The sequence below is a fragment of the Trichechus manatus genome, unplaced genomic scaffold (assembly GCF_000243295.1).
Source record: "Trichechus manatus latirostris isolate Lorelei unplaced genomic scaffold, TriManLat1.0 scaffold00061, whole genome shotgun sequence".
Classification (NCBI taxonomy): domain Eukaryota; kingdom Metazoa; phylum Chordata; class Mammalia; order Sirenia; family Trichechidae; genus Trichechus; species Trichechus manatus.
The window spans coordinates 4153954-4169680 of record NW_004443997.1 but is presented as its reverse complement, the minus strand read 5'-3'; the positions used below and the strand labels follow the sequence as shown (position 1 = coordinate 4169680).

Genomic DNA, 15727 nt, shown 5'->3' with positions numbered 1-15727 from the left:
GTTCCCTATCACCAGCTTCCTTGTCCCCTTCTGCTTTCTGGCCCTTGTCACTGGACTCCTGTACCTCGGTAGTCTCATTTGGTTTTACGGGGCTGTCCACTCCCAGGCTGAACAGTGAACCTCGGAGGTAACTTCACACTGAGCTAAAAGAGTGTCTGGGGGGATCCAGTGGTTTTTAAGGAAGGTATTATTCAGTTTTCATGTATTTGATTTTTTTCCTTTGCTCTTCTTGTTATTAATTTCAACTTCTATGGTGTTGTGATCAAAGAAGATGCTTTGTATTATCTCAGTGTTTTGGATTTTGTTGAGGGTTGCTTTGTGGCCTAAGATGTAGTCTATTCTGGAGAACATTCCATGTGCATTGGATAAGAATGTGTACTTTGCTGCTGTTGGGTGGAGCGTTCTATATATGTCTATGAGGTCAAGTTGATTGATGGTGGTCTTTAGATCGTCTGTATCTTTGTTGAGTTTCTTTTTAGATGCTCTGTCCTTTTTCAAGAGTGGTGTGTTGAAGTCTCCTACTATTATTGTGGAGCTGTCAATTTCTCTTTTCAGTGCTGTTAGAGTTTGTTTTATGTATTTTGGAGCCCTTTATTAGGTGTGTAGATATTTATTATGGTTATGTCTTCATGATGGATCATCCCTTTAATCATTATATAGTGCCCTTCTTTGTCCTTTATGGTGGGTTTTGTTTTAAAGTCTATTTTATCTGAGATTAGTATTGCTACTCCTCCTCTCTTTTGGCAGCTGTTTGCTTGATATATTTTTTGCATCCTTTGATATTTAATGTATTTATGTCTTTGTTTCTAAAGTGTGTCTCTTGTAGACAGCATATTGATGGGTCCTGTTTTTTTATCCATTCTGTTACTGTTTGTCTCTTTATGGGTGCATTTAAGCCATTTATTTTCAGTGTGATTATTGATAGGTGTGAGTTTATTGCTGTCATTTTGTAGTGCTTTTTTTTTTTGTGGTGCTGACATTTTCTTTGTTCCTCTTATTCTCCTGTGCTGAATTCCTTTCGTTTGTGTGTTTTTTCATTTCTTTCGTTTTTGATTTGTGTTTACCGAGACTTTATGTTTTTCTTCTTTCTTTTGATGAGTAGGTTTGTTAACTTTCTTTGTGGTTACCTTGAAATTTACCCCATCTTCCTACATTAAATCAGTCTTTTATTACTTGATAACACCTTGATTTCTTCTCCTTTTGAAAGTTCTATACCTATACTGTTTATTCCTTCTTTTATTTTTCTGACGTTATCATTTACAGATTGACCTCTCTGGTTACCTGTTGTAAATTTTTTAGTTTTGTTTTATCCCTCAGAGTTCGTTATGTAGGTTGCTATCTGGCTGATGCTGTATTATGTGAGCTGTTATGGAGCCTCCACTCCGTTGCACTCCTTGTTCTTTGTTCTCTGTCATTTTCTTATTCCATTTGGTGTTTGATCGAGTTCTGTATTCCTTTGTTTGGTGTTTAGGGTTCCAGGATTGATGTTTGTATCTGTTTTACTTATTGTTTTGGGTCTTTGCTGCAGAGAGACAGCATGGCACTTCTGTCTATAGTGCCATGTTGGCTCTGCCTTCATAAGTTGTTAAGTTTTGAGGTAGTTTGTTATGCAGCAATAGATAACGAACACAGCCACCATATAAAAATGTTACAAAGTAATATAATACTGCAGAAAGTTGTTCATAAAACATTAAGTAGGAAAAAAAAAAGGCAGGTCACAAAACAGTATATGACAGTGATTCCATTTTTGGAAGAAAAACATGAAAAGTTATAAAACTCTACCGAAGGTCAAAAAAGAAAACATAAATGGAGAGGTGAAGAGATTTTGCTTTCAGGTGGAAGACTCAATAAGGCAAGATATCAATCTCTCTAAATTCAACTGCGGAGCCCTGGTAGCTCAGTGGTTAAAGCAGTCAGCTGCTAACCAAAAGGTTGGCAGTTCGAACCCACCAGCCACTCCTTGGGGAAAGATGTGGCAATCTGCTCCAGTAAAGATTTACAGCCTTGGAAACCCTAAGATTGCTGTCAGTTGGAATCAACTCGACAGCAGTGTTTTTTTTAAAAAATTAAATGTAATCCTCATCAAAATCCAAACCTGATTTTTGAGGGGTAGGGGATCTTGACAAGAGATAGCTGAATGAGCTAATACTTGTTGGCCATGTACTGTGGAAGGCACTCAAAATACGACTGGGGAAGAGCTGCCTCCTCAAAGAAGAGTCGATCTTAGTAACATGAATGGAGTCAAGCTTTCGGGATCTTCATTTCCTGGTGTGGCATGACTCAAAATGAGAAGAAACAGCTGCAAACATCCATTAATAATTGGGACATGGAATGTACGAAGTATGAATCCAGGAAAACTGGAAATTGTCAAAAATGGAATGCATAAAGATCAATATCCTAGGCATTAGTGAGCTGAAATGGACTGGTATTGGCCGTTTTGAATCAGACAGTCATATGGTCTACTATGTCAGGAATGACACATTGAAGATGAATGGCATCATATTAGTCATCAAAAAGAACATTTCAAGGTCTATCCTGAAGTACAACACTGCCAGTGATAGGATAATATCCACACACCTACAAGGAAGACTAATTCATATGACTGTTATTCAAATTTATGCACCAACCACTAAGGCCAAACATGAAGAAATTGAAGATTTTTACCAACTTCTGCAGTCTGTAATGAATTGACACAGTGGCTGCAACAATGGACTCAAGCATAACAATGACCATGCGGATGGCACAGGAATGGGCAGCGTTTCCTTCTGTTGTACAGAGGGTTGCTATGAGTCAGAACCAACTTGATGGCACTTAAGAACAACAATGTACTGTGCATTGTATCCTATGACAGTCACTTGCTGGTGTTAGCTGCCTTTGAGTTGGCTCCGACTCTTGACGACCTTATGCATGTATCACAGACTGAAGCGTTGCCCAATTCTGCACCATCTTCATGATCGTTGATATGTTTGAGTCCATTGTCACAGCTATTACCTTAATGATCAGAAAAGTTATAATAAAGCTAATTTCATTTTAGAGAGAACAAAAAACCGCACAAGTTGCCATCCAGTCCATTCTGACTTGTGTGAGTTACTCTGTAACCTTACTTGTCCCCCAAATTTTGGGTCCCACACAGAAATTTCTAAGTAAATGATCCCTCTACCCTTTCCTGAGGGTATTTCAGAGCTACTAGGAGGCCACGTTGTTGATCAACCAGGTAGTGGGTCAGAAGGGTCTTGGACTCTACAACTCCAGCCAGATAAACAAACATGGGATCCAAAGGTCTGAGATGCAGCCTGCTTAGTAGAATGGGTGAACTCTGGACTTCAGAGTACACAGCGGAAAGGGCCTTGCGATCACCAGGCCAAGCCTCCAGCCTGGCTCTCTGAGTGAGTTCTACACTCCTGTGGAACTTGAGACACATTCCTTTCTCTCTTTCATCTTCAGTTTGCTCAACTGTAAAATGGACAGATTCACCCAGATCAGTGTTTCCAACTTCTTCTTTTCCGTTTTTTTTTTTTAAAAAAAAACAAACTCATACCCCCTTCTGATTAAGATAAAAATTTGGTTTCCCTCCCGAGGAATATCTACTACTTATCCCAATAGCCAAGAAGATTCTGTGGAACTTTTCTGTAATTTATATTATGAGAACAATAGGTGTACCCCCCACCCCATTTTCCAAAATTAAATAATACTAAATATGACTTTGGCCCGCAGCATAGGACTCTGATAACCATAGCCCACCTCCAGCCCTACCTGAGGTGACACTGGTGCCTCAGGCCCTTCTCCAGCTCTCCTTTAAGCTGTCTCCGTGGTGGCTGAGTGCTCCTGGGTGAGAGTCCCCAGATTAAATAACGGTCCCCCTGGATTTTCTTTTGTTAAATCTGGCAGTTCTAGTCTGGGTTCAAGTCTGGGCCTCTGCTTGTGGGCAGTACGACTATGGATAAGTTCCCTTCCTTCCTTCCTTCCTTCATCCCTCCCTCCCTCCTTTCTTCCTCCCTCCCTCCTTTTTTCCTCCCTCCCTCCTTCCTTCCTCCTTCCCTCCCTCCTTCCTTCCTCCCTCTCTCCTTCCTTCCTTCCTTTTCTTTCCTCCCTCCCTCCCTCCCTCCTTTTATTCCTTCCTTCATTCTTTCTTTCTGATTGTGTCAAATACATTAATATTTTCTTTTTTTAGTAACAGATGTACTGATACATACTTGACATACCATACAATTCACTCTTTTAAAGTGTACAATTCAATGTTTTTTAGTTTATTCATAGTTATACAACCATTGCCATTATCTAACTTTAGAATGTTTTCATCACTCCCAAAAGAAACCCTAATAGCAGTTCCTCCCCAGTACCCCCTCCCCGCAGCCAGAACAACCACCAATCTACTTTCTGTCTCTATAGATTTGCCTATTCTGGACATCTCATATAAATGGAATCATAAAGTATGTGACCTTTTGTGTCTGGCTTCTTTCACTTAGTATAATGTCGTCCAGGTCCAGTCATGTTGTAACATGTCAAATAACCAAAACAACCCAAACCAAACCCATTGCCATCAAGTTGACTCAGATTCACGGCAACCCCATGTGTTACAGAATAGAACCACTCTGTAGGGTTTTGTTGGCTGTTATCTTTACAGAAGCAGATTGCCGGGCCTTTCTTTCATGGTGCCACTGAGTGGGTTCGAACCACCAACCTTTATGTTAGTAGTTGTCTTAGTCTGGTTTTTGTAGAGAAGTGAAACCAGTAAAGCATATAAATATGTATATTTGCTGTTGTTGTTGTTAGGTGCTGTTGAGTTGGTTCTGATTCACAGTGACCCTATGTACAACAGAAAGAAACACTGCCTGGTCCTGCCCCACCCTCGCGATCGTTGTTATGCTTGAGCCCATTTTTGCATTCACTGTGTCAATCCATCTTCTTGAGGGTCTTCCTCTTTTTCGCTGACCCTCTACTTTACCAAGCATGATATCCTTCTCCAGGGACTGGTCCCTCCTGATAACATGTCCAAAATATGTGATATGAAGTCTCACCATCCTCGCTTCTAAGGAGCATTCTGGCTGTACTTCTTCCAAGAGAGGTTTGTTCATTCTTTTGGTAGTCCATGGTATATTCAGTATTCTTTGCCAACACCATAATTCAAAGGCATCTGTTCTTTGGTCTTCCTTATTTATTGTCCAGCTTTCGCATGCTTATGAGGTGGGTCAGGTGCATCTTAGTCCTTAAAATGACATCTTTGCTTTTTAACACTTTAAAGAGGTCTTTTGGAGCAGAATTATATACAGAGAGATTTATATCAAGGAAATGGCCACGCATTTGTAGAGGCTGGAATGTCGCAAGCCCGTGGGTCAGACTGGAGGCTTCTTCTGATTCACATAGCTGCAGTGACTGTCAAACCAACATCGGAAAGTTAGACAGCAGGGCTCTGGCTCACAGGCTGCGAAAACTGATGAATCCCAAGATTGGTGGGCAAGATGGCAGGTAAGCTGCTAGCTAAGTCCTAAGAACCGGAGGTCAGATGAACAGGAGCCAGGTGTAAGATCCAGAGTGAGTAAAAGCCCACAAGCCCTGCCAGAAAGTCCACCTATATTGAATGCAGGCCACACCCCCGAGGAAAATCCCTTTTAACTGATTGGCTACTCACAGCAGATCTTGTCATGGAGGTGATCATATTATATCAAATCTCATCATGGAGGTTGTCTTGGTCATCTAGAGCTGCTATAACAGAAATGCCAAAAGTGGATGGCTTTAACAAAGAGAAATTTATTCTCTCACAGTCTAGCAGGCCACAAGTCCAAATTCAGGGTGTTAGCTCCAGGGGAAGAATTTCTCTCCTTGTCAGCTCTGGGGGAAGGTCCTTGTCATCAATCTTCCCTTGGTCTGGGAGAATCTCAGCACAGGAGCTTCAGGGCCAAAGGATGCGCTCTGCTCCTGGCACTGTTTTCTTGGTGGTATGAGGTCCCCATGTCTCTCTGCTTGCTTCTCTCTTTCATATCTCAAAGGAGATTGGTTTAAGACACTATCTAATCTTGTAGATCTCATCACTATAACTGCCACTAATCCATCTTATTACATCATAGTGATGGAATATACAACACATAGGGAAATCACATCAGATGACAAAGTGGCAGACAATCATACAATACGGGAATCATGACCTAGCCAAGTTGACAGATATTTTAGGGGGACACAATTCAATCCATGACAGAGGTGATCACATCATTGCATGACTGCCAGACTACATCATAACTGCCAAACCACTGAGAGTCATGGCCCAGCTAAGCTGACACAACCTTAATGACCACAGTAGTCACGTGCAAACCACTTGCACCATCCAGGGACGTTTACATGTCAGATACACTAATGTTAATCTCAAATGTGCAGTTTGATGAATTTTTATATGCATTTACTCATGTAAGCACCACCCAGATTAAGGGACACATTTTCAGCATCCCAGAAAATTTCCTTGTGCCCCTTTCTAGTCAGTACCTGCCCCAGAAGTAGTCACCCTTCTGACCTTCATCGCTATTGATTAGTTTCACCTGTCCTTGAATTTAATACAAATGGAATCATACAATATGTTCTCCTCTGTGTCTGGCTTCTTCTGCTCAACGTAACAACTGTAAGATTCATCTAGGTTGTTGTATGTAGCAATATTTTTCTTTTTCATTGCTGTGTAATATTCCATTATAGGAATTGTGTGAATCTGCCACAGTTTGTTTATCCATTCTCTGGCTGATAGGTATTTGGGTTGTTTCCAGTTCAGGGCTATGAACATTCTTCTACAAGCCTTTGACTGGTGTATGTTTTCATTTCTCTTTAGTATATTCCTAGAAGTGAGGTTTCTGGGTCTTAGGATAGGCATATGTTTAGCTTTAATAGATACTGTGAGCAAGTTTGGAGCCCTGGCGGTGCAGTGGTTAAGAGCTCGGCTGCTAACAAAAAGGTCAGCAGTTCAAATCCACAAGCCACTCCTTGGAAACACTATGTGTCCCATAGGATCGCTATGAGTTTGAATCAACTTGACAGCAATAGGTTGGGTTTGGTGAGCAAGTTTTTGAATTTCAAGTTTTTTTGGAATAATAATAACAAAACTAAACCCACTGCCGTCAAGTCAATTCCAACACGTAGTGACCCTATAGGGTTTCCAAGGCTGTAAATCTCTACAGAAGTAGACTGCCACATCTTTCTCCCACCGAGCCACTGGTGGTTTCGAACCACTGACCTTTCGATTAGTAGTCAATCGCTTTAACCACTGTGACACCAGGGTTCCTTGATAATAATAACAGCACCTACCTTATAGAATTTTTGCAAGATTAAATGAGATAATACAAGTAAATTATTTAGAACTGGCACATCAAAATCAGTACCACATAAATCATTGCTATAATGGGAAGGCCATGAGGATATCTGACTAACATTTGTGAATTTTTAAGTGCTCACATGATGAATTAGATGCAAAAGGAACTTTCCTAAGGTCACGTGTTATATAAGTGTTACATAAGAATTGTAAAAAATTTCTAACGAAATGGAAGTATATAGAATATAAATAGAGATCATACCATCCTTTTTTTTTCCTTAAATAAAAAATACTGTGTAAGGAGTCCCTTGGTGGTGCAAAGCGTTAAGCGCTCAACTACCAGCCAAGAGGTTAGCAGGTTGAACTCACACAGAGGCACCTTAGAAGAAAGGCCTGGTGATCTGCTTCTGCAAGGTTTTAGCTTTGAAAACCCTATGGAGCAGTTCTAATCTGCACACATCGGTGTTGCCATGAGTTGACCAACTCATGGCAACTAACAACAACAACGACAAAGTATTTTGCGTGTATTTTCTTATTTTATCTTCACTTTTTTATTTGATGATGCTGATATTAGGGAGGTGGAGGCTGGATTTCTGTAGCTGACCCAAAAGATGCATCGCCCAGGGCTGGTGGGTCCCGCTCTCTGGGCCTCAGTCTCCCCCTCCACACACTAAGTTACCTGATGCTCTTTAGGCTCTAACCATTGCGGGGGGATCCAGGTCTAGCCCTGGCCGAGGAGGGACCTGGCATCCTGCCGCTCGCATCTCTGGACTATAGGAGAAAGAGCCATGCGTCCTCATGGGCCAAAAAGACGTCGCCTCGAGTCTGTCCTTGGCTTTGTCCACTGAGTATTCCAGAATGACATTGGGCTGGCCCTGGGAGCCTGCATCCTGAGCCTCTGGCCTCTGCTCAGAGGCTGCCAGGCTGACCGCCCCCACCCTGCAGACCAGGCCCATGGTATCTCAGGGAACAGCTCTCCTCTCCCCCAGGGTGGCAGCAGCGGGAAGAGGAAAGAAAGAGTTGAGGCTCCAGCTGGCCCGGGAGACAGATCTCCCTGTGCCCATCAGCTCTCCAAGAACCCCCGCCTCCACAAGGGCTTGGGATCAGCCAGAAAAGTCAGGCAACTTTTCAGGGGCTGGGAATGAGGGGAGGTAAGGTCTCCAGGCTGGGCCCGGCTCCAGCCCCTGTGGGCAGCACGGCGCCCAGCCCTGCCCCTCCGCACTGTGCCCTGCCCGTAGCTCCAGACTTTGACCCTGTGCACCAGTCCTAGCTCGGCGGGCAGAGGGCTGAGGACAGGACACCCCAGAATCAGAAGCCTCCTCTCAGAAAATAGGAGCCGGCGCCCGCAGCAGCTGCCTGTTTTCTCCAGAAGTTTGTCACACCAGGTGAGTGGCAGACCCACCTTTGAGCTGGGAGCAGGGGGCAGCAGGACTCAATGTCCTTCTGTGTCCTCAGAGAAGGCTCCATGTCAGCACTTGGGGCAGGTGACAGAGGAAAGGACAGGCCCAGCCTTGGGGTAGACATCCAGCAGAGAGACGAAGCTGTGGCTGGGACCACCCTTCACCTCTCCTAGCCTCAGTTTCCTCACCTGGAACACAGGGATCATAACTCACCTCTCCCAGGGTTAATTTGAGCATTAAAAGAAATGCTGAATGTAAAATGCTTAGCACAGAGCCAGTTCTTAATAACCGGTTGTTGTTGTTATTGTTAGTTGCTATCGAGTCAATTCTGACTCATGGTGACCTTGTGTGTTGCAGAGTAGAACTGCTCCATAGGGTTTTCTTGGCTGTGATCTTTCCAAAGTAGATCACTAGGCCTTTCTTCCAAGGAGCCTCTGGGTGGGTTCCAACCGCCAACCTCCTAGTTAGTAGTCAAGCGCTTGACCATTTGTGCCACCCAGGAATGCTTACAGTTGCTATAATCAGTGTCAAATTTGATTTACATAGTGTTGTTGTTTTTGTTTTTTAATGATAATTGAGTCAGGATGCACATTTTTCCTTTCCAACTCTGTTCCCACCACCAACACAACAAAAATTCCCACAAACGTTGTATTTTACGTTCTCTCAAATGCAGAATGTTGAACCGTGGGCTGTTTCTCTTCACCTGGTGGACCCTCAAATTTTTCAAATCGTGTGTTTTGCCCTTGGCGGGGGCGTGGGGTGGGGTGGTGGGCAGCATAGCATGGTTTAAGCACATAGACTTTTTTTTTTAGTTGTTTGATTATGGTAAGTAAATATATATATAAAACAAAACATTGGCCAATTCAGCATTTTTTACGTGTCCAATTCAGTGACGGTGATTACGCTCATCATGTTGTACAACCATCCCCACTATCCATTTCCAAATTATTCCACAACCATTAACAGAAACTCAGTAAACACATGGACTTTTGAGTCCGGCTGGCCTGGGCTTGACTTCCAGCTCTGCTGCTTTCCAGGTCGGTGCCGTGGGCCATAGTCTTCATTTGTCTGAGCCTTGGTTGCCTCATCTGTAAAATGGGCATAGTAGTAACATCCAAGGTTGTTATGAAGATTAAATTAGATAAAGTTCTTAGCACAATGACTGACACAAACTAGGAGTTAAAAAAGTTGGAGCTGCTCGTTTTTATTGCTATTTTTGTTATCTCTATGTTGCCAGTTATTTTCTTGACCCAGTCTATCCATCAACCTCCACGTCTGCTTTTTTTTTAACTTAAAATTTTTTTAAATAATATTTTATTGAGTTTTTAGTGAAAGTTTACACAGCAAGTTAGGTTCCCATTTGACAATTTCCACACAAATTTTTCAGTGACATTAGTTATGTTTATTGCAATCTGTCAACATTCTCTCTCTCTCTCTTTTTATTTTAACAGTTTCTACATGTACAGTTTAGTAACATTGATTACATTCTTTGAGTTGTGCAACCATTCTCACCGTCCTTTTCTGAGTTGTTCCTCCCTCATTAACATAAACTCACTGCCCCTTAAGGTTCCTATCTAATCTTTCATGTTGCTGTTGTCACTTTGATCCCACAGAGAGAGTTCTTAAAAGAGCATAATGCTCAAGGCAGACTTTTTTTTTAGTAGTTAAGCTAAACTATTGTTTGGCTTTAAGAAGACTTCAGGGGGCATTTTTGGTTTAAGGTTTAAAGATTACCTCAATAGTTTCAGGGGTTCCACATGCCTGTTTTTTACCCCTAAGAGTCCACAAACCCATTTACCATAGCCGTGTGACTCTGGCTAACTCACTCCCCTTCTCTGGGCCTCAGTTTCCCCATCTGTATAACAATGTCTTGCTCATCTTTAGTTTTATACACTGAAGAAATTGAGCACTGCACTCTACTTGTCCCTGCTTATCCTAGACAGCTTGTGCTGGAAGTTTCTGCCAGGCATGGCCTCAGCATTGCTGTAGATCCTCCCTTGGCCCTCCTTTTGGGCCTGTGCCACCTGTCCTAACCAGTGGCTTTGACATTAGCCTAAACCAGCCTTGTTCTCGGGGATGTTCCACATGATAACTCTGTGCTGGTCGGAAGCCTGTTTCTTTCCATCCCAAAGCTTCTTAAGCGTCTTTCAATTACTCTCCTTCCCCCTTACACATCTCTGTTATATAAAACCTGTTGCCATCAAGTTGATTCCGACTCATAGCAATTCTATAAGACAGAGTAGAACTGCCCCATAGAGAATTTCCAAGGCTGTAATCTTCATGGAAGCAAACTGCCACATCTTTCTCCCATGGAGCGGCTGGTGTGTTTGAACCCTCGACCTTTCCGTTAGCAGCCAAGCCTTTAACCACTGTGCCACTGGGCTCCTGTTTCTGTTATATAAGGTGCTACCTTTTTCCTCAGTCCTCTGCTGGTTTTCTAGGAGGTGTGAGACTGTAGAAAGTGGTGAGCCCTGGAAAAGCCAAAGGTGGGTTCACATCCCACACCTTCCTCCAACTGTTGTTATGACTTCAAACGATTTAGCTTGCTCTCTTAGTGTCTCAACCCCCTCATTTGTAAGCTGGGGACAATAATAATCACCACTGTCATTCATGAGCTCCAAGCACTTCACAAGTATTTTCTCTTTAGATCCTCACAAGACCGCCATTCATTCATTCATTGAGCCCCCACCACGGACCATGCACTATTCTAAGCCCTGGGGATAGAGGAGTGAAAAAGACAAGCGTCCTTGCACTCCTGGAGCTGATATTCAGGTGGCGAGACAATGAGGCAAGAAGCTTCGTTAGCCCCTAAAAGTTTACAGAAGAGGAAGTCGAGGTTCAATTAGGATGACCAACTCGTCTCGGTTTGCCTGGGACTTTCCTGGATTTACCACTGAATGCCTTTTCATCCTGGGAACCCCTCAGCCCCAGGCAAACTAGGGTGGCTGGTCACCCTCAGTCAAGTTAAGCAACTTTACAAGGTTGCACAGCGGGTGTGTCCAGAGTCAAACTCTCAGCCTGGGCCGATAGTGCCCCTCCCCATGCCGTGTCACCCTGGATTCATTACAGGGAATTTGGAAAATCCAGAAAAATCCATCTACTCCTCTACCTTCTTATCATTAATGTACAAGAGTGGTTGGCTCTCCAGAGATGATACCCTGATCGCCGCTGAGACAGTCCAATGTGGTGACAGGATCAGAAGGCCCAGATAGGGAGGTGACTGGGCCAAGGTCACGCAGCAAGGCAGAAATAAAGCCAAGCGTGCCTGTGTCACCTCCTCGCTCTTCCTTGCTACGTCCAATGCCTTTTCCACTGTTATTTTGAAGGTGCTGGGGGTCAAACGGAGGCTACTTGCTATTTCTTTTGAAGACTTAAAACAAGTGTTTTTTCTTATTTTTTATTGTTGTAACGGGGGATACTGACTATTTACTGAGGGCTTTTTCTGCGCCAGGCACCTTACCAGGAAATTTCACCAAGACTGCCATTTAATCCTTAACGACAACTCCATGCGATCAGGGTGCCACTATTTTACAGACAAGGAGACTGAAGCTTCCAAGGCAAACATGGAGGAGGAGGGAGGAGAGGGTGCAAGGGTACCCAAGGGATCTGTACCCCAACCAAGTCCAGGCCCGCAGCTGGAAGGCGAATTGCAGAAGACTGATGCCTTCCCGTTTGTTGATTCTGTCCCCGACTTGGCTGGAGAAACCCCATTGGTGTCCAGTTCTCATGGACTGGAGCCGTTTCTTCCCCCTTTCCCAAACTAGGCCATATTGAGAATGTCCTGCCATGCAGGGCCACAGGCCTGAGTTGCCAGGAGCTGAGGTCTGTGGGAGGGGAGTTTGAGACACGAGGAGGGGAAGCTGAATTTGGTCATTTGGGGCACAAAAAGTCCTCTTGTTCCCCCTCAGCAGGAGCTGGCAAAACATTTCCCTGCTGGGCCAACCCAAGTGGCTTCAAGGGCGAAAGCTGCTCGGCTGTCTAAACTTCTGAGGGCCAGCCAGCCCAGCACCCCAAGGCAGGCCGTAAGGGGGTATGCGGGAAGAGCTGAGGTCTGAGGCCAGACAATGTGTCTTGATGTGGTGCCTCCACTGGCTGCCCACCTGGGACATAGTAGGTGTGCAATAAATGGCTGTTGAGTTTATTTGAATGGGAATTCGATTCCAGCATCACCACTTCCTGACTGTATGATCTCAGGCAAGTCACTTTGCCTCTGGGCCTCAGTTTCCTCATCTGTAAAATGGGGCCAAGAACAATAGCCCCACCTCATAGGAATGTTGGGAGGCTTGGATGAAAGGAGGCATGTGAAGCACTGGGACGGCACACAGTAGGTGCCTCACAAATGCCAGCTGATCACTTATGTGGCACCAGGCACTGGTTAAGCTTTTGACATTTGTCGTCTTGCTAAATCTTCCATCAACCCTCCAAAATATGAACTATTTTTCTCATGTTATAAAAGAATTTGAGACTTATCTTAGTTATCTAGTGCTGCTATAACAGAAATACCACAAATAGATGGTTTTAACAAACAAATTTATTTTCTCACACTTAAAAGAAAAAAAAGCCATTGCTTTTGAGTCGATTCCAACTCATAGCAATCCTATAGGACAGAGTAGAACTGCTCTATAGTTTCCAAGGAGCGCCTGGCGGATTTGAACTGCTGACCTTTTGGTTAGCAACTGTAGCTCTTAACCACTACGCCACCAGGGTTTTGTTCTCACAGTTTAGGAATCTAGAAGTCCAAACTCAGGGCACCAGCTCTAGGGGAAGGCTTTTTCTCTCTGTTGGCTCTGGGGGAAGGTCCTTGTCTCTTTTCAACTTCGTTCCTCAGTTCCTTGGTGATCTTCATGTGGCGTGTATCTTCTCTTCCATTTGTGCTTCCTTCTCTGTACCTAATCTGCTCTTTTTATATCTCAAAGATGATTGGCTTAAGACACACCCTACGCTGATATGATATCATTAACAAAGAAAACCCTATTCCCAGATGGGATTATATCTACATGTATGGGGGTTAGGATTTACAAAACGTATTTCAGGAGGACACAATTCAATCCATAAAAAGGCTGATGAAGCATCCTGCACAAGATCAATAGTGGGTGGCAGAGCTGAGATTCAAAGCCAGATCCTGTTGTCCTAACCACTAGACAACCCAGCCTATAGCTGGCCAGGAGCTCTGCTAGGCCTTTATTCCCAGCCTGGGGAGGGGGTGTCGGGAGATGCTCCCCAGAGAAAGCTGCATCACTTACCAACTGTGTGACATTGGGTAAGTGACTTTGCCTCTCTGTGCCTCCGCTTTTCCATTTGTGAGATGAGAACATGATAATTTTTACCTCCTGGGGTCGTTGTGAGGGTCAAATATAAAAAGGCTTAGTGGTGTACAGGGGCCCTGGTGGCACAGTGGTTAAGCACTCATCTGCTAACCAAAAGTTCGGCTGTTCAAACCCACCAACAGGCCCATGGGAGAAAGATGTGGCAGTCTGCTTCCGTAAAGATTACAACCTTGGAAAACCTCTGGGGCAGTTCTACTCTAGGGTCACTATGAGTCGGAATTGACTTGATGGTGGCGGGTTTAGAGGTGTCCGGCACATTCTAAGTGCTCTACAGAGTGTGGCGATGGTGGTGAGGTGATAGTGATGATGTCGCCTTTATCCATCCTCCCTGCAGGCTGGCACGATGCGCGTGGTGGTGATCGGAGCAGGGGTCATGGGGCTGTCCACTGCCCTCTGCATCCACGAGCACTACCACTCCGTCCATCAGCCGCTGGACATGAAGATCTATGCAGACCGCTTCACCCCACTCACCACCACCGACGTGGCTGCCGGCCTCTGGCAGCCCTACCTCTCTGACCACGGCAACCCACAGGAGGCGTGAGTGGGGGTCCCAGAGGGTAGCCGGGGGCCTGAGAGGCTGAGTCTGCAGAGGGAGTGCCCCCTCAGAGTTCCATCACCAAGAACAAGCCCCTTGCAGACGATCTGACCTGGCGTGACAAAACAAAAATACAGTGAAACCTGTGAGAACCGGAACTTGATGGGACTGTCTTGTTTTTCCAGGTCTTGCAAGTTCTCCACCTTTGACAGGGTGCAGTCTTACTACTTTTCTATCACTCGTTTTAGTGGAAAATATTTGAGTTTTCCTTCTCTGACAGGTTTCCGCCTTAAACAAGTTGTGGCTTTCGCAGGTTTTACTGTGTTTATATATGTGGGTGTGTATGTGTATATGTATATACATGTATATGTATATTCATATATGTGTATACGTGTATATGTGTATTCATATATGTATATACATGTATATGTGTATTTGTATATGCGTATACACACATGCATATATATATACGTATATGAAAGTTGGGAGAGGTGGAAGTCTTGTAGGCATTTGGGCCTTTGCAAGAGTGAACATGGCGATTTCTGGGCTTTGGGCATGTCCTCATCAGCTTGGCCACAGCTTCATGCAAGCTGACCCTCTGAGCTTCCTTGTCCAGCTGGGGGTATTAGGTGACCGAGATTCTGGGTGTCTCTTCCAGGGATTGGAACCAGCAGACCTTTAACTATCTCCTGAGCCATGTCCATTCTCCAAACGCTGAGAAAATGGGCCTGGCCCTAATCTCAGGCTACAACCTCTTCCATGAAGCTTTCCCGGTGAGTGAGAAGTCCTTGACGGTGGGGGTGAGCCTCAGCCAAAAGGCAGAGCCTTGTCCAAAGATGAGGGTGCAAGGCCCTGAGTCTGGGGGGATCTTTGAGCCTTGTAGGTGACAGATTCTTGAGTTCAAAATAGGTTAACTTTAAATTCTATTTTTGCTTTAAAAAAATACTTTTGTTTCAAGCTTTGTTATTATATTGGCAGAGATCAAAAAATCTTCTGATGAACAGGAGGAACTAGCCCTTTGCACAGATGTAAAACATGTTCTGCAGCGGTGGGCATTTAGTGCTTAAGCCACAAGGTTTCCTGTGCTGCTGGAGGTCATAGGGATTTCATAAAGATGGAATAAAATATCAATAGAGAAACTTCTAAAGCACTTATTATGTGCCAGGCCCTGTCCTAACTA

General features: G+C 44.2%; 1 protein-coding gene across 1 annotated transcript in view; it reads left to right on the top strand.

Annotated features, from left to right (window-relative positions):
• Positions 1 to 15727, top strand: part of DAO (D-amino acid oxidase) — a 46028-nt gene that overhangs the window by 11869 nt on the left and 18432 nt on the right. Inside the window, exons 3-4 of the mRNA XM_023733731.1 lie at positions 14347 to 14549; positions 15206 to 15320. Coding sequence (XP_023589499.1) covers positions 14356 to 14549; positions 15206 to 15320 — 309 coding nt within the window. The 5' untranslated portion in view covers positions 14347 to 14355. The remainder of the gene's footprint in view (positions 1 to 14346; positions 14550 to 15205; positions 15321 to 15727) is intronic.